Source organism: Gavia stellata, chromosome 9 (assembly GCF_030936135.1).
Source record: "Gavia stellata isolate bGavSte3 chromosome 9, bGavSte3.hap2, whole genome shotgun sequence".
Classification (NCBI taxonomy): domain Eukaryota; kingdom Metazoa; phylum Chordata; class Aves; order Gaviiformes; family Gaviidae; genus Gavia; species Gavia stellata.
Window position 1 is genome coordinate 1,673,530 of NC_082602.1, and position 19,619 is coordinate 1,693,148.

A 19,619-nucleotide genomic window follows, 5' to 3' on the forward strand; every position below is an offset into this window, starting at 1 on the left:
CCAGTGATCCCAGCTACAATTTCAATGCGCAGATTTTTTTTTTTCATCCACATGACTGACATTTTCAACAGCTTCCGAGAGGATAATTTCAAACAAACCTCTCCTCACTGTCATTGTCACCTACAGCCCAGATCTCTCCAGTTGGAAACAACCTGTTAAAACGGTAAAATTGCATCACTGTCTGATACGATTAGGGAATGGCTGGCTGCCAAATAACTTGTGGCTCAGAGAAAGAAGCAACTCTAAAGTATTTTGCCACCCTCGCTTTGTCAAGTGGGAGTGCCGCAAAAAATTCCTGCATGTAATTTCACACAGTCGCACTTCTGGTGGGCCTGAGCGCTGACTGCTCTCTCCTCAGAGCAACATCCAATTCTGTTTCTAAAGAAGAGTTAACATCAGTAAATACGTTATCAGCTCTAAGTACATAACGCTTTCGGTGCTTTGGTTCAAACCTTATTTTTGTGTCTTATTTCCTTCCGTGAGCCAAAGTGAACAGCACAAGGTACAAAAGTTGAGGTATATGCAGAGGAAGCACTTCCATGCTGACAACAGAGTATTTTCGTAGCCCACGTATCTCAGAGTAGCGTTCAAACAGGAACTTATTTCAACTTCGGAAGTAACAGTCGTAATGTGAATGAATAAATGCTTTACCTGTATTCATCCTGCGTAAACCGTGGAATTACTGAAGGCTGCAGCACAGCAATTTCTACAGTAGTGGTGTTGAACTTCACGGGATCCCCATCATCATATGCAATGACCACTAGCTATAAACAATACAGAAAATTACTCTCTTAGTATAGGCAAGAACATTTTCTATGTTGACTCGCAACAATGCTTGTTGTATTTTCAGGGTCTAACAAGCCGGGTGAGATTTTCTTTCACTACAAATCATACATCGTATAAGAACAAAACATAGAGGAAAAAGGTGACAGCCATCCGCAAGTTGAAACACCTGCTAGAGAATTTACAGAAACACCGTAAACTGGAATTTAAATACAACACTCTTCTACAAATACCTCTGCAAAACGCACTGCCAGCTTCAAGTACATTTTTGAGGGGATTCCCTTCACATCTAACCACAGACCATCCTTACTCAGAACACCAGAATCAGTTTCAAGTTCTTTAACAGTATATAGTTCAGTTCTACATTTACGCATTTTCTATTGAAAACCCACCTATAACTCCCAATAAAACAAACAGAAAAAGTGCTAGGTAAGAATTCTGTGTTGCCAACGTTAAAACTGAGGTCTGATATCAAAACAAAAAAAAAAAATTAACACTACCTTCCCCCCCCTCGCCAAATCCTCTTAAGAAAAGAGATCCTCTGTATGCTAAAGCATGGACAAGACCAGAAGACCTTCTCCAAAGGCGGCCTATTATAAATCTTTCACTTATCTGATCTTTACTCATGTCTATTTGTTTATTTAACCTGTGCTTGGCTGCTGGGACAAATAGGGCCAGCTGTTTTCAGCTTTCACATGAAGGTAAGCTGTCTGCTAGCAAAAGGATGAAGATGGAGTCATGGACAGTTCTCCAGTTTCCTCTCTCTCTAAATTTGTCCTTCTTTCAGGAGGTCACTAGATGGAGCAGGTCAGCACCTCCTTCCTGCAAAGGGCTTTCAACTCATTTCTGCGAGTCCAAGCTATTCTCAGAATAAATCGGTGAAGAGACAGCTTAAAACAATAGAAGGCATTTTTTTCAGCCAATACATTAGGGAACTCACCAGCGCAAGATATCATAATTGCAGAAAGTATGATTATGTTAAAAATTGACTGGAAAAATTCACAGAAGATTCAGTGGCAGATACAAGCCCAATGGTCTAGATGCAAATACCAACCCAAAGTCTCCACAACACTGATTTCTGGAGTCTTTTCTGTGCTTGTTCCCTAAGCATCCATACTTTCTGAAAAATAATGCTTTGCCCTAACACAGAGCAGTCTTCGTACAGAAATGTAGCTCCATGTCCATGTACACGTCACCTGCGTGTTATGTATCACAGCTTCAGAAAACAGCCACACAAAATAATTACTGAGAAGTAAAAATAAGAAGTGCAACAACAGAAAAGCTACACTCTGAAGATGTTAACCAAGAGATAATTCCCTTCCCCTTTGAGTTTTACTGTGTTAGGATAAAAACTGAAAAGGACTCAAATTAGCACTGTCCTAGGTTCCCAAAACAGTGACAGCATTACAACGCCACTCAAGCTCACAGTAGCGCTTGATGGGACACTCAGAAGTGGAGAACAGTGATGCGGACAGCTTTATTCCTTATAATGGATAAGTATGCAAATAAACCTCTCTTTAATCCTCATTTCAAAAATAAATAACTGAAAGAAGAAACAAAACACACCTTAATGACCGTACAGAAGGTTGGCAGTTTCCAAGTAGGGAAATTACGTATAAACCCCCACATTATATACCTACTTTTTTTTTTTGCTTACTGACACACTTCAATTTTCATTTTTTAACTACCCCCTCCACTCATGGATTTAAGAGGTGAGATCTGTCCCAATGATTTTGATTAAAATCATAACTTACTCCACACTAACTACACTTGAGACTCTTCAGGAACAGTAACCACACAATAGTAATTTAAGTCCCCTCAAAGCCAATGTTTTTACATTACAGCACTTGCGAACGGGAAGTGCCAAGCTATGCAACTGCGCAGTAACTTTCTTTACAAGGTATCTCGCTGTTCTTACAAAGTTCTCACAAAATTGCTACGCTGACAGCCCTGTTGAAAACAAAGAGATCAGCAAGGTAACTTTTGAAAAAATGAGGTTTCCTTCAGCTGCCTCCCTGTTTCTTCTGCCCTCCTAACAGCAGCAATCATGTCCATTCAAGAAATCAAAAAGGCACGAAACATGTGCCAGGAAGAAATTAAAAAAGAAACAAACAAAATAAAAATTTCGCATCTTTTTATGCAATATAGAGCAACACAGAGAAACACGAAGGTAAAAGGAAATCCGTCAAATACAGGCAACATTTACTGACAGTATACAGCTATATGAGCCCATACCTTAAAGACTGTACTTGGCTCTTCATTTAGGTTTACTCGGGTTACTACACGTCCTGAGTTTTCATCCACGTCAAAAATGCTGGCACTGTAAGGGAACTGGACAACATCTACTTTATATCGGACTCGACTTGCTGGTGTGCCCTGTAAGGCAAAAACAAAGCAACTTGCTTATTTTTTGTATTTTCACACGTCTCATGAAGTTAGCAAAGGATGAAAAAGCAGCATTGGTAAACAGACCATCACAAACAAAACTTGCTCTTTGTCTTCCTCCTAACTGGGTTTGTTACTGAGCATCCCCCCTGCCTCCCCCAAAAATACCTCACAGTGACATCTGAGAGGTCCAGTAAGAAAAATGACCAGAGGTTTGGAAAGAAGAGAGCTGAAAACCCCATCTACTTAAATACAGACAGAAAAAACAGTGGTCTCTTTTATAACTACTGAAATTTTTAAATAACAAAAGATGGGCACGGCTCAAGGTTGGTTAATATACCTTTCAAAAATATTTTAACATGTTATAAAAAACTCCTTTGAAGTTCAAGAAACTTCTAAATACTCTAAAAACTCCAACACTTACTCAGCTTGGCCTGAAAGTTACAGTATCTTGGTGCTGAAGATGGGAAGATGTGTATTATATTATTTTCTGAAGAGTCAGACTATAGTTCTGTATACAGGAAATGGAATTAAAACAGCACCGGGTTGCCTGGGCAAACCCACCATGCAACCTAAATGGACTTTTTTTACATACAAATCAAACAGCAGCATCTGAAAGTTTTACTTTTCACCAAAGCCGAGTGATGAAGAATTAATGCATTTCAAATTCCTCATCTCTGAGAAGTAAAACTCAAGAGATTAGAGGGCCTGCAGCGCTTCCAAACATATCCCAACACATGCTCTTTCTGTGGCTGAACTGTACAGGTCTAGCAATTTTGACACAACCGCCTTAAAGCTCACGTTGACGCCTTCCTTACTGAAGGGGTGAGCCTGCCCCATTCTGCAGGGCTGAGACGGTCACTCGTGCTTGTGTCAAGTGACCGGACCCCTGTGGCCCTCCCCACCTGTAACAGAGGGCTTCTGCCTCTCTGCGCGAGGCTGAGCATTGCCAATGCCACTTACTGTTAGATATCAGAGCTGCCTCTAAGCACGTTGTCAGAAAACAAAAAGGAGAACACATTTGTCATATCAATGGTAGCAGAAAATGCCGTTCTCCAAATGGGTTTTAAGTAGCCCCGTAATGAACCCTCCCACTGTTCAAACCCTGTTTCAGTGGCAAGGAATAAGCACAGACAGCCCATGCATGTGTCATAAATCGTCTGCATGCATATGCACCCAAAAAAACCAAATTAAAAGGAGACTCAGAAGAGGCATTGCCAAAGGGAATAATAGGTGAATTTTTCGTATTAGTAACTCAGCATTTTCTAATAGAAGGCTATTTACCTGATTTAACTGTTTTAACATTAACTGCCTAAACAAATAACATTTATTGTGAAGAACGAAGTTTCTCAAGGTATCCTTTACATTCCAGTGATCCCATTCCAGCAGTCCCCCTCCAGGGACCTTCAGAGGACGTGGAGTAACACCATGCCTATAAGCACAGCCTAAGAGGCAGTTGCTCCTAAGTCAGAGAGACGGGAGGGCCCTGGCAGCCTGTGCTGACCTGTGTGTTCTAGCAAGCCTCAAAAAGCAAAATGGGCGGCCACACTTGTGCCTGGGATCTCCAGAGTCCCACCGTTCCCTGGCAGCACCCCAGGCCCTGCTGCAACAGCCGCTTTCCCACGTGCGCCCCGAGGAGCTTCTCCGGTAGCGGCAGGATGGTTCCTGGCACCCATCTAACTTAAAAGCAGCAGACGCTTCCGGCAGGAATCACCCAACCTCTTTTCAGATGAGATGAATTGTACCATCGACTGGTTACAGAAGATGTCCGGGAGACATTAAATTCTAACAGGTTACTTCCACTCTCAGTGAGTGCCCCTTCACCAGTATTGACAGTAATCCACTGTTTTCAAAGACTGAAAGGTGACGTAGCAGCAGGTTACTAAAGCAGTGAAGCCAGTGCGAATATAAACTATGTACTAAAGAGCTATAAAAAAAACCAACACAAAACCAGGCATCAAAGAAGGGGTTTAAAGCAAAAAAAAAGTTTTTTTTCCCCCCACACTGATGTCTGAAAACCTATTTTTCAGGAGACCAAAGTCTGCGTTACCTGGCTATGTAGACACTTGGGACATTTCACAAAACTCAAACGAGGGTATTTGCTAAATACATTTAGGAATACATTCAGAGAAGCACTTAGAACCTCAGGTCCTATCATCGGTATGATTTCAGTTTCTTAATGCTTCTGAGTCTAGACCTCAGATTCGGTTTTGACCTTTATATTGTATTTAAACAGACAAAATATCAGAGCCCACAGTTTCATTAACAGCAAGTTGGTAATTTTTGTCCGTATTCAATCATGTGGTAGAAAGCAGCTTTGTTGTTATTGAGAATATACTCAATGTACCGTGTCAGCTACTACCTACAAGGAAACAGGGAATTTACTTTTGTGAACAGCAATAGAAACAGCTACAAAAGTGGTTTAAGCTCGCTAAATCATATCAACATTCTGTTGATACAACGGAAATGCCCTGAAACGCTCAGTCAAAAGACAGAGTCTAAACTATAAACTTACTGGAATGGATTTAGCACAGGTATTTTACATCACGCTAATGCACACTACAGAGCTGTATAACATGGTGTCAGAATTTGCCACATTAACTTCTGGTGAGTACTAGGACTAGTCGATGAACAAACCGTGCTTCAGTGTGAGAAGAGTGATCCTTCAGCGAAGAATATTTAGTTGAATTAAAAATTACAGGTAGCTTGTAAGAATTTAATTGGTGGTATTGATTTTACAGCTGTTAAAAGAATACTGAAGTCTAATACAACAAGAGTAAGACAGAGGCCAAGGCAGCCAGGCCACCTCAGCCTTCCTCCCCGCAAAACCCTGCGCGCCTAACACCAAGAGAAGCAAGACAGGGCTGGATGCAACCGAGACGGGCACAGAGATTCCGGGGAGACTTGTGCGGCTGCTCCTCCGGGTGATTTTAACTGCAGCAGTGATGAGGCCATTGCCTCTTTGAGCCCTCCCAGGAAATCCAGCCCAGGAAGGGGTTATTAGCCGGTACACCACTCCAGTGCCGCCGGCAAGCCAGCGCCTTTAACAATTCCAGAACCGCGTCTGCCAGATGTGTTTTGGTGTTAGTGAAGTAATACATGAAAGACCACGTTAATAAATAGCTAGAAGTACTTTACGGGACCATGCACGCTAAACAGTGCAAATCCTTGACAACATGAGAAATTTCAGAGATCATAGTGTAACAGAGGAGATTATACAACTTTTCCCCTGGCGTTCTCTGATGCAGTCATTTTTCTTCAACGTTATAATTAAGAGGAAATTACCTGCTGAAATCCACTCTATTTGGTTTCAGAGTAATGGTCCTCACATTTGCTTGGAAGACTAAAAGCTATCATCATCATTAAACCTGCGCGCGCACTAGGTAATTTGTTATTAAATAAACAAAAATCTCATCAGGTTATTGTTCCTGATATGACTATCAAGTACACTTTTCTCCTGTCAGTTCTGAAAACAACAAAACAGGGATTTATTTTTTATTTATTATATTTTGGCACCAATGTAATTAGAAAAATCTCCAGAGATATTTCCCAGAGAAATCTATTTAGAAGCAAGTTTTAATTATCTGAAATATTAATAATCTTTTGCCTCTGTTCTAAATTAATTTAGATGCATTCCTACGTCTACAGGAAAACTCGAATGCGGCAGATAATATTCTCCCATAGAGCCAAGATTGTACTTGGCAGGAACCATGTTCATTCTCTCAAACTAAAGTTTTCCTGAGAGTTCAAGACTAATATGAAACTTAATTGAAGCTGAATGAACTTTAGATCTGTTTCTTTTATTGCTGCGTAACTCCTTAAGTTTCCATTCGCTCTGGGGAAACGACATTCATTTGTGACACAGCTGACAGGTCCAAAAATGTCCCCAACGTTTACGTTAGATGATCAGGCTGCACGCAAAGGCCCTGGGCAAAGAAGCCGTGGAGGGTGCACATGTGCACTGTCAAGATAACTCTCAGCTAGGCACAGACAGGTTGCGGAGAAACTGTAACGCAATAAAGCCAGGAAAAAGGGTGAGACGTGTAACGCAACAATAACTTCTTCTGTACGTTTTCATGCATATTTCTGAAAGCGATTCAAAAGGACGCTAGGAATCATCACTCCCGCTATCCACATGGGTAACAGAGGTACAAAACCAGAATGGTCCAGCCCAGGAAAGAGCAGGAAAAAATGCATTTCGCTTTCATTTGCAGTCTACTCGTGAAGATCCCAGATACGCATCCGGTACATGTCCTGGATTTTACCCCTAAGAACTAGTATGGAATAGTTTCATAATGAATACAGACTTATTTACCAAGTCCTTTTGTATTCAATGCCACTTTCTGACGGAAGTCAGGGTATTATAGATAAAATGTGAAACTGGCATGGAGTTTAATAAATTATCTCCATCTGTAGATTTCAATGCACATCTGATCAATTTGCATTGTGAAGAGTTCACTAAGGCAAATTTTTTAAAGTTAACTCTATGAGAAAAATTGGAAAGCGATCCTAAAAACAAAATTTACAGGTGGCTGCACATGTTCTTTGTCACATGCTCAAAGTAAAGTAACCAATAAAGACGGGGCAGATCACAGAGTACGCGAATGATTTTGGTGGGTCTTACACCAGCTATGGGTTGTGAATGGTGCATTCATATACATACACCCTAAATTCATTTATATACAATTTAAATTCAAAGTATTTATTCTTTAGTATGTAACTCAACAAGAGGATCTGAAATTCTGAATTATTAACTATAACAAGCTGAACACAAAAAGAACATAAACTTTTAAAGCCATGAGATAAAATTACTTTAAAAACTCATTGAATTTGCAGCATGTTTCCCATATACAAATCTCCAGCAGACACTATGAAATCCAACAGTAATAGTTTTTAAAAGATCAAGACCTGGACTGCCTGAAAATGGTTTCATCTCCAATTAAATATCTGTGAAATCTCTAATTAAATATCTGTTAGGATCTTGCTTTTAGTGGGTGCCTGTAAAACAATAAGGACAATTACCCTCAATTTGACAAAAGGGCTCCATTGAACAAAAACTTTACAAGGTGTTACGAGACTGGATAAACCATTAAATCGGATGTTCTGGAGCTCTGGAAGCTGGCTGCTCATTAAAATTAGTGTTCTGCATCTGTTTCTATTGACATTTCAAATCAACAAAATCAGAATATGCAGGGGAATTGCCCGCAGAAGAAATATTCCAGCTTTTACAGCGATAAACCATACAATAAAAAAGCATATACAGGAAAAGCAAACACTTCAAGTTCTATCAATCCTGGGAATATTCACCTTCTGATAAACAAAGCAAACAAACTAAGCATCTATCAAATAGCTCATGTTGCTCTCCTTTCAAAATATTTGGAGGGTTAAGAGCTTTGAGAACATGGTCATAATCATGTGGCATCTTTCATCACCATGCCACTTCAATAAAGCATAAGCTGTTCACAATGAAGAAAACTCTTCTTCTGCTCTCCAGGGACGATTTCAGGTGTCCCTGAATAACTCGGGTATGCGTACAGCCATCTGTACAGCCCTGCTGACCATAATCATAGGTAGCCCCTCTGCCAAGCAAAAAAGCAACCACCATTCAAATCCCTCCACATGCAATTGTCTCATTTCAAATACAGACTTGTAAACGTTGGTATGTAACAGCAAATAATCCAGGTTTAAAGCTCTTTCTTGCCACCAAAACCTTCCCAGTCTTGAGAATGATCAAGTTGGACCTCTAAAGTTTCAAGGCTCAATTGCTCTGCTGTGCATTTGGTTTGATCATTGCGCAGAGCCACGGGTCCTTGTGCTTTCCTTTCTCTTGCTGCTGAAGTGACTGTCCCTGTCATTCTAATTCAGACTGTACATTAGTTTGTGTAGGAAAAAAAGATACCGTGCCTTTTTTTTGTGGCCGTGTACAATACAGGTTAGTGTTTCTTTTTAGTTTAAGATGAATCAAAATCCAAGACAGAGGATGGAAAAGCAGCAAGAGGGAGGCAGTTTAAAAGCAACTTCAGCTGTGTCTCCGTACGGCTGCTGAGTGCAGAAGCGGGGACTCACCCGGATGGCCCAAGTGGTGTCTAGGCTCTGGTCCCATGTGTTTTCACTTGCCGCTCCTGAGGCGGTTTAAGAAGCTCTGCCTTTGGGCAGGCCGCTCGTCATTCTTTGAGAGCTAAGCTCTCAAACTGAGCACTGAGAGGGGAAATATTATAAAGAGTCCTGAGGACTCTCTCAGCATCTGATCAATGTGACAAGCAATGGGACAAGAGGAAACGGCCTCAAGTTGCTCCAGGGGAGGTTTAGATTGGATATCAGGAAAAACTTCTTCAGTGGAAGGGTTGTCAGGCACTGGAACAGGCTGCCCAGGGAGGTGCTTGAGTCACCATGCCTGGAGGTATTTAAAAGACGTGTGGATGAGGTGATTAGGGACATGGTTTAGTGGTGGGCTTGGCAGGGTTAGGTCTACGGTTGGACTTGATGATCTTAAAGGTCTTTTCCAACCTAAACAATTCTATGAGTCTATGATTCTAATGTCCAGTTGAGGGATTTATGCATCTGTACCAACCCCGATACAGGCTTCAGACCTCTTCAGCTAACAAAGGATCGTCTATTTGCTCAAAGAATAGATGGCAATAGATGCTGGCTGGGGATACTAAAGACTGTGCTAATAAAATTCAGAAGTGTTGGTGAGAGAGTGAGACACTGACTTCATCCAGGCTTTGGGGACTCCAGGTATCTCTCCCTGTAAAGACTTGAAAGTATCTCTGAGTGAAACCAAAGCTGCGTACATTTGTGTTAGCTAAAGCAAAGCAGCACTTAAAAATAAATATTTTTCTATAGGATATTATCACATCTACCCCAGCTGCTAGAAGCACTTCTTTGGCACCTCCAGCAGAGATGCAGCGTTGCTGGCGTACCCCAGCCACACAAAACCCTTGCAAAGTTATGCACCTCACACAGGATACCTGCTCGCACCTTTCACCATATTTAACTTTGTCTTTTGGTCAGATCACTGTCTTCAACGCAGAGGTGGGGGAACTAAACTCAAGTAGGGTCAATGGAGTTCCTCCAGGAAACAAAGCAAGGAGTTTAATAGTGCGAAAAAACCTGGGTTTCTCACTTAGTTTTATCATATTTCTCTCTGGGATTACTCAGAGACTGTGTATACAGCAAGTCAAACTCATTTGGGACCCACTGGAGGAACTTTGGCAACACAAATACAGCAAAGCCTGTTTGAGGGACTCTGCACAGCTGGTGCTCAGGAAGTCCGAGCGCGTTTTGGAGGCACGGCTTCACTGTGCAGGGCTCCAGACCTGCCCTGAATATGACGCTTGACCATGATGTCCAACGGCCTAAACTAATCCACTCCTGGATACTAAGAAACCCCAGATAAATAGAGAAAGTCCTTAAGCTCCAGCTGGACAACACTTCTGGAAAGAAAACTCAAGATGATATGTGAGGGAAACCCTCGACACACAACTGTCTCCCACTTACACAGAGCAGCATCCTAACCCAGTGTTATCACCCTTTAAGCTCAGTTTGCTCAGTGGCTGTGATGCCTCACCCATCTGCTTCTTCACAATTACCCCCGACTCAAACAGTACAACTTTTCTCAACTGGTCTAAAAGCTACCCGCCTCTCTCCTTTCAGGTCTCTACGCCACAAAATATTTTGAATACATGAGTACTTACACCTTAAAGGGATTATTCAAATACTAAGAGAAAGTGTGCTCAACTCTCGCAACAATTTCAACTGCAACGTTTGTGAAATTGAAGATTTTAATTTTACTAAGGTATATGAGTTATTTAGAAAGAATTGAAGCTGTACTCAGCTTTTCCTTGGCAGCCATATAACCACAGCTCTAGTCTATTACCATAATTCCCACTGGCTCCCTTGGTCTGCTTTTGTTGCATTCTGCTTAGTATTTTCTTTCCATGTAGAGTGTCTGGAATTACATGTAAGACAGCGTGATCAGATGAAAGAGAGGGTGAGCAACTACAGAGTGTACTAAGTAATCTGAAAAGTCAGATACCATTAACTATTTTAAAACTGTAGAAAAATATACTGTGGATTGTTCCAATAAACCAAAGGACAAAATGTTGAGTTACGATATTCCAGGAAACACGTGTAAATCAAAACAAATATGAAACATCATTTATATTCTCAGCCACTGCAAAAAAAGTGCATTCAAACTGCAAAAGAAAGGAAAGGAAAGGAGAAACTGGTAAGAACTTAAACTGACATTTGCTCAAGACAGCGCTTCAAATCCTGCTCTGGCCTTTAGTGAAAAGCACTGGTTTCTATGTTTTAATTGACATTTCACTAAGGACCTGAAGCAATAACTATCAGAGATCTCTTACGCCTTCAGGTCAAGGTTTTTTTGACCACTTTGAAATCCATAGGTCAAAATAAAACCATAACGAAATACCTACTTGAGAGCATTTGAATCTAGCATAGGTAATTTTTCTTTTGAACTAGCAACTGTTAATGGTAACCAGAAATCCAGGGATTTTTGCAACCAAGCCAATCCTATTATTAACAGTTGCATTCTAATGATGGCCAAATGGTTTAGGCATCAGGTTTGTACAGCTGAATTAAGAAAATTACACATCTTCATCCTGACTCAGCCATTCATTCGTTCACACATATGCACATTCAGACATGTAACATACCCTGCATGGAGATTTGATGGGGGGAGTCTTTTAAAGAAAAACAAGATAACCTTTAATGTACATCTCTAAGAAATTAATCAAACAGTACTTCATGTAAGAGTAAAAGCTCACTCTTACTCCTTGTGACTGTTTTTGGCAGCGTATCATACTCGCACATGGCACTTCAGATCTAGATGCTATTTCTAAATCACCTAGGGAATACACTGCTACTGTAAACCAGAAAACTCTATGCTATTTCTAAATCACCTAGGGAATACACTGCTACTGTAAACCAGAAAACTCTATGCCACAAGTATCTTCCAACCTCTCGTCTCTCACCTACATTTCTTTTTGTACCCATGCTACCCTCACTGACCATTTCATGCCTGCATTTAGATTTATTACTTGTCCTTCAGAAGTCAAAAGCCACAGATGAATGAACTTTTCTCAGGAACATCACTGAATAAGCACTTCAGCAGTCAAAAAGACGGTAGGTAAAATACCTGCATCCTTTGCTATACCGATGGTGATTTGTTAAGGTTGACTTCAGTGGCATAAAATTTTTTTCTACCATTTACATGCCCGTCACTGCTGCTGTCACCTTTGATGTTGAGGGACTAAGAGGAAAAACAGGGCAACACCACAATAGCCCCAGCCCAGGTGCTCAAAGGAGGAACGGGCTGAGGATGGTGCCTGTGGGGTGAAATGGAAAGCCAAACTCCACTGATACCATCCAACACCTCCTTCCTACCCCAAACCTGCCCTTCTGCTGTTGGAAAATTCAAATTTGCCTTACCTGCAGAGAAATCACATACAGGTGCTGAGCATTTCAATTTGGATTCTCATACCATCCATATTAATTTGACAGTGCAGAGCAAAGTTGGGATTTGCTGAAGACAGTGGGCAGTCTCTGAAGAGCTGATTAGGTCTGAAAAGCTTTTATTGCAGATGATGAAAAAAATCTAGCCTGACTTTTATTCTGGGCTGAGTTTAATGTTGACAGGGAAACAGTCTACGTTACTTGTAAAATGACAACAGAAAAATTCAGGCTTGGATACTTCAAATTAGTTAGGCTCTTACTAGACCTGCCCTGATAATCAGGCATATTTTAAAGCCACCATTATTTTCTTAACAGATATATATTTCTTTTCCTGAACTGATAAAATAGCTGTATTAGTACTGTGCAAATAGGATCCCACCAGGTTAAAAAAGCCCAAACAAACAACTAAAATATTGATGAAGATAACTAAGAATATTCTTTCTCTTAAGGCAAGTTTAGAGGAAGGTACTCTTGCTGAACAGAGAAAAGGTTGTGTGTTTTTTAAAACAATTTCTGGTGAATTCATATCAAATATTTTTTGACACCACTTAAGGTCAAAGCCAGCTCCAATAAATACAGATTTGCCAGTAGCACAAAAGATCTCAACAGGTTGGCTCAGTCAGAAAAAGAAACAAAGCCATTTATGCCTGATAGTTTTCTCTATTTTTTTTTTTTTTTTAAGGAAAAACTATCAGCCATTAGTTTGAAATAAAATGCTAACTTTCAAAAACTATTTTAAAAGCTTTTCTCCACAGTTGGCTAACTTTTATGGCTACTGTATTCATTAAATGCCTAAGGGTAGCTTCATTTTTAAGTCTTCACAAAAATCAAAGAAATGCAACAGTTGATTTTGAAGATCATTATCTTAACATTACTGTCATAATGCATTTATGCCTGTTATAATGGTAATAAACCACATTCAGGGATTTCGATCTCTCTCTCATGCATGTGCATTGATGTCTCCACAGAATTAGAAGCGATCCCACATCTTTCAAATATAAACCACTCAAAACCATATAAAAGAAGAAATCCTTATAAATACGTGAGGAAATCACAAGAAAGGAACCTGGGAGCCGTAAGCGCTTTCGGTTTTTATTCTGTCATTCTCATACCATCTGGAGATGGTCGTTATTACCCACTGTACAAAACAGTACGCAAGCTTATCCATGTCCAGTTCCTACATTTATCTGTTCGAGTGATAGCGACAGAAATGTTAGAGAAGGAGAGAGTTCAGAAGGGTTTGGGTTGTTTTAAATGAAAAACTGAAATAGAATCATAGAATCATAGAATCATATAACTTTGCATTAGGAAATGCTGATTCCACAGGACTAAGAATTGTTGTAAATATATGTAAATCAGTTTCTGAACTATTTTGTTTTCTCCAGTATCTCAGCGATACCTGAGACACATTAAACCCAGGGATTATAAAATGGAGCTTATAGCAGAATGGGCAAATATTGAGACCAAAATACCTGGTTGTAGGGCAACAGATACTATTAAATAAAAAGCCGCACAAAAACCAAGTTAAAAAGTGATTCTCTAGCACCAATGAGTAATCATCATTTTTTCTATCCTCACTAACCCCTTTATGTCGAAATTTCCATGGAATAGAAATTAATCTTCTTGCCCAGTTTCATTGATCCCTAACATTCTTTCCTGCAGACTTTTCTCAAAGGTCAGTACAATAAACCTGCTAGGAGCAAATACGTACTGGTGCAAGGGGCAGCGACAGGTCCATTGGACTATGACTAATGAACTTAATGTTTTAGGTTTCTACTGTGGCAATCAAAAAAATTGCACAGTTTCAACAGTCACGCCCAGCCAGTTTTCCCCACTCTCCACTGGCAGATCACTCTGAAGCGACTCGAGTCATGACATGGGCAGAATGTTTCCTTTTGAATTATTTGCTGCTAACTGCTGAGGATGAGAGCTCTTGAACGGAAATGGTGTTTCCTACCTCCCTGGTTCCCAAGTCATTCCTAGGCAGAGCAACAGAGAATCTTCTCCAGCTAAGCAGCATCTGTTGAACTCCCTGAAATGCTGAATGCAATTCACACCCATTTATGGGAAGGCAAGGTTTACTGATTTGGTGGTAGTCCGCCAGTAGTACAGTGTTTTATTCAGGAAGAAATGCTAGCAAAATGAGCTAATACCTTTGTGCAATATATAGTGTAAACATAACCCTTTCAGGCTTCTAACGCCACCCAGAAACTTTGCCCACTTTGATCTCAATTTCCATTCTGTAATCGCCACGTTATTGTGCCTAACATATGGAAGAATAAGACGTTCATGAAACGTGACAGTAAAAGTCATTCACAGAGTAGAATCTACTAGTCTTAAATCAATCTCAAAATTGTTTTCCAGCAAATAACTATGAGATCTAAGTAATCAAGCCTACTTTTCCCTTGCAAACCACTGTTTTAAACAGTGACTAAGACTATGGTGGAAACCTAGGCCTGGTGTGCCCCAGGGAACTGTGAGGGAGGTCAGACAAAAGCACTAGACTTCCACAAAGCAAAAAGGCAGTGGAAGCAAGGGTGTAGGTGGGCCACAAAAATATGAACACTTACAAAGCCCTCTGAAGGGCTATAGCAGGGAGTTCTATATTTTAGACTTCTACAGTGCTACTAGAGATATATCCCCTTGCTTAGGTGTAATGGTTCCGGTGCAGAAAAGGACCGGGTGATGCGGGTACAAGTCTGGTTAAGCTTGTACGTCCCTGATATTCACAGGTGCTGCAGCTTCTTGCCTTTATAGCAACTTCCTGGCTTCGAAGACTTCCACATGCCTGCAGATATGCCTCAAGTTTGTCAGGAACTCTGGCCAGCCTCTTTCCTGGTAGTTAAGATATTTTACATGGAAATAGAGCTAAAGGTTGGAATCCTTCAGTCAGTGGAGGGAAGGCAGCCTAGGCCTCTAACGTCCCACGGAAAAGCTTTTTCTAGCAAGATTAGCATAAGAAGATGCAAAGAGAGAAGAGCAGGCACTACCACTACATCACCTTTATCCTGCTGCATGCAAAAAGCTGTGAGTACACCCAGATGTGTCTTTGAAGGAGACTGTAGGTGCCTGCCACAAAGAGAACGGTCCTGGGCTATGCATTTTTAAAAGTGTTTCTAAAGCAAAACACTAGAAATTCCCATTTGTCTCTGCTGATCAGTCTAACGCATACATATGCTGACTATTCTGCTTTTAATTAAGCAGATTCGTGATTATCATGTTGGCTGGTTGAGGCCCTATTCCAATGTGCCTGTGCTCTATAGAAGGAGCTTAACACGTACCTCAGGCTCTACTCTGCAAGCAGAGCACTCAAAATCAGGCACCAACGTCTCTTATGCTCCCCTTCAAATTGTCCAAGACGAGCCATTAAGGCACACCTCTCTCCATTTCTTTTGTTTACTGCTCAAATAATGTCTATGTCCTCTGCTGCCGCATTCCTTAAATGCTCTGTAGCACTATTAATTCATAACTACTGCTATTCATTACCTATTTGATGACACTACTGTCTTTCATACACTTTAAACAAACAATAGCCCAGATCTTCAGCTGTTATAAGTTACCTTAAATGCCTCTAAGTTCAGTAATATCCCACTGATATGTATCACATGCAGGGAATTTACTTACCTTTGTGTGCCAGGACTTTTTACAAGGGGATAGCAGGACTGTCCTTACAGCAACACTGCTTTAGCATTTCCATCCTTGGGTGGTAAATAAATTACTATGTAGCATATTTAGCTAAGCTACAGCTGATTTGTGTCAAAGCACTGCCATCAGCTTTTAATGTGCATGGCACATTCTCTCTGAACTCTTCTCCCTAAGGATTATTCTCCTTAATATGCCAAACACTAACAATTAAAAATTAAACCTGGCTGGCAGAACATCTTTGGCTTTTATTGTCCTCGGTGTATCATCTGGTCACCAATGTTCATCAAACTCTGATTACAAAAATTGATATTACCCTTCAGAATAGCTAACAAGTCAGAAATATGCGCCCGGTTCTGTCAATCAAGTGCTTCACCAGGGACCAGCGATAAAAGCCAGTGGCAGAAATAAACTTTATCCCCAAAACAAGTGCACTCGGTTCAAATACTGCACATCCAACCGGGCTGGCTGGTGAGCTGTACAGTGCCACGCGACCCTATGATGTCTCAGACTGGAAATGAACAATGACTGCAAAATCAAGAAAACGACAATCTTAAAGTTGTGGTTTGTTCCCTCTTTAAGCTGCAGAACTGTACCAAAGACAGGCATGGCTTCCCTTCCTGCCCATTCCTCTTACTCATCTTCACTGTGAAGTCAGATAAAGAGCTTTCCAAAAATCTTCCTGACAGAAAGGAGCTGTATCATTGATTTGCCAGCTTCAGGAACAATCATTGTAAATGCAGTCTCTGTCCAGAAGGACAAAGGACAGGCTGACATAAAAAAAAAAAAAAAAAAAATCTATGAGTTACTGCTCTGTGAAACTCATAATAATCACCTTTGCTGTTGAGAGAGTTAGGTCATTTATGAGGGTTAAAGATTTTTCCCTCTTGGGTGCAGAGTATTAATAGAACCTTTTTGCTTACCGGAGGATCTTGATCCTCAGCTGAAACGGTAGTGATAACGGTGCCCTTGACTGCATCAGGAGCAACCATTCCCCTGTAGAGCTTTTTGCTAAATACTGGAGAGTAATCATTCATATCCTGCAAAACATAATTAAGAGTTTAGTTCTGAAGTTCAAACAAAATTATAGACGCATTCACAATCGTTTTTTTCAAACTCTACCCAATCACTCCTTCCTCATCAGGAAGCCTATTTGCCATTCACAGCCTCTCTCGGCTCTCAATTCCATGACCACCGCACAAAACTAGCACACAAGGGGAAGGTGCCAAAGTTTCAAAAAAATATTCATGTGAGACAGATCAACAGAAGGAAATTCTGCAGAAAACCACACAGTCTCACAAGTAAACAAAGCAGAGATTTCCACGACACCTGCTTCTCAAAGAAGCGGGCTACAACATGGCTCTTGCTAATTTTCTAAAATGAATGAGCTGCTGTTGCTTGACAGCGTTTGTTACCTCTAATAAGCAATAAATGGAGGGAAAATATAATGTCAGATTAGTATCAACACCTCACGAGAGCCTAAGATGGTGTTCTTCAGACTGATGTGTACATTGTCAAGTACACAAAGAAGCTTCAAAGGCTTGAGTTAAGCCCGATTTCATTGACATAGTAGTGCGTGTATGCACATACGTATACTTTCACACCTATTTATGTGTGCACAGCTACATTCATGGGTACCTCCTTGCGTGAAAAGACGCAACCTCACCCAAACACCAGGCTGTGTGGGACTGGGCAGGCTGGCACTACGGTAGATGCAGCAGCCAGATGCACGTGGCTCTCGGTGGCATGTTGCCCCAACGCATCAGGAGCTGCGAACATTTAGAAACTCAACCAGCATCACTGGTTATTAAAAAGTCATTCATTCTGACTGCCGTAAATTGTCAGAAAAGAATTTTTTGTCAAAATTGTCTCACAGAGAATTCCAAAAAATTTGTCTGTATGTTCCTTTAATAAAATTAAACGTACATCTCTAAATCACAATCTTTATTCTACCAATAAAATTGATTCAGTTTTTTTTCCTGTAGAGCCACCTTCCTAGCTTGAATTCCATCGAGAAAAAGATTTATTCATTTTTGCATACTGCTATTTCCATTGTTTTGCGCGTATGGATAGCGTAGATTAAATTTTCTGGGTTTTTTGCAGAACAAATAAGGACCATCATATGCCTTCAGCAGACAAGAGTGACTTTACTGATCCACAAATGAAAAGCAGACTTTTTTCCCCTTAAAGCAGAATGTGTGCCAGCGTTCTGGGGGAATGCAGGGGGCCCCCCCATCTCCTAGATAACCCACACAAACACAGCTACTCAAAGTTTACAATGACGCCTCTACCTGTTGTCACAGCTCTTCGCGCTCCAAATGCAACATGCTGATACTGCCTAGCACGCTGTATTACACAACCATTTAAAACATTCATCCATACCTCATCAGAGGAAACAACAGTATAATGAACAGCTATATACACATATATATATAAAAAAAGACTGTTACAAGTCCACGTAATAAATGCCTGAGTAATTAATGCATTGTGTTCTGCTGAAAGGTCTGCAATTCAAGTCTTCAAGGCACTGGAAATGTTTTTTCTCTGATTTTCGGATTTTCAGAGAGACAACTGGATCATCAAAAAGTGACTACCAGGCAATTCAAACTAGGAGAGCATTCAAATGACAACATTCAAATTCAAGCACTTTTGCATGGAATTACAGGCATTGAATCTTATAATTTCAATTTCTTGATGTGCTTGCAAGAAAATAATTTACTTCATCTGAGAATTTAATACCCAGGAGTATTTTATACAAACAATCTTGTTTCTCACATGTCAAACTGACATTGCGCTTGTAAAGTAAGCTATCCTTAAGCTATCCTTTTTCCCCATTTTGCTCCCAGAAACTCCACTCCAGAGCAATATGTCGCTGTGGCAAAGAAACCAACGGCATACAGCAATCTCACCCGGTAAGACTCCATTCACAGCCATTCTACCACAAAGAAAAGACGGGGAATTACTTTATTTGAAGCAGACACAAAGTAGCTATGAGTACAGAAATCCTAGGCATTTAGGGATGGAATATTAATAATAATCTCCAGTATGATAGGAGAAATGTGATGTAACACCACATGCATACGCCTTACAACTGTGTAAATCAGGAACTGTTTTGGTTTGTAGACCCTGGAAGTTTTCCAGGGGGATACAACCTTTTACAAACTGCACACACACAGAGAAGACAGCTTCTGTCCTACGAAGTTTCCATCTGGGGTAATGACCCAATACTACACTTACGGTAACGTTTTTTTGCAGCTTCTGCTTCCTATGACCTGGATGCTGAGGATCACCTCTGTGAAGCAGCTGAAGTTTCTGGAATAACCCAGCCTTTT

General features: G+C 40.6%; 1 protein-coding gene across 1 annotated transcript in view; it reads right to left on the reverse strand.

The window, feature by feature from the left end:
• The window catches only part of PCDH15 (protocadherin related 15), a 379,975-nt gene that overhangs the window by 90,573 nt on the left and 269,783 nt on the right, over positions 1 to 19,619 (reverse strand). Inside the window, exons 21-23 of the mRNA XM_059821547.1 lie at positions 17,211 to 17,327; positions 3,019 to 3,159; positions 652 to 764 (exon numbers count right to left, since the gene is read on the reverse strand). Of these exons, the coding sequence (XP_059677530.1) occupies positions 652 to 764; positions 3,019 to 3,159; positions 17,211 to 17,327 (371 nt within the window). The remainder of the gene's footprint in view (positions 1 to 651; positions 765 to 3,018; positions 3,160 to 17,210; positions 17,328 to 19,619) is intronic.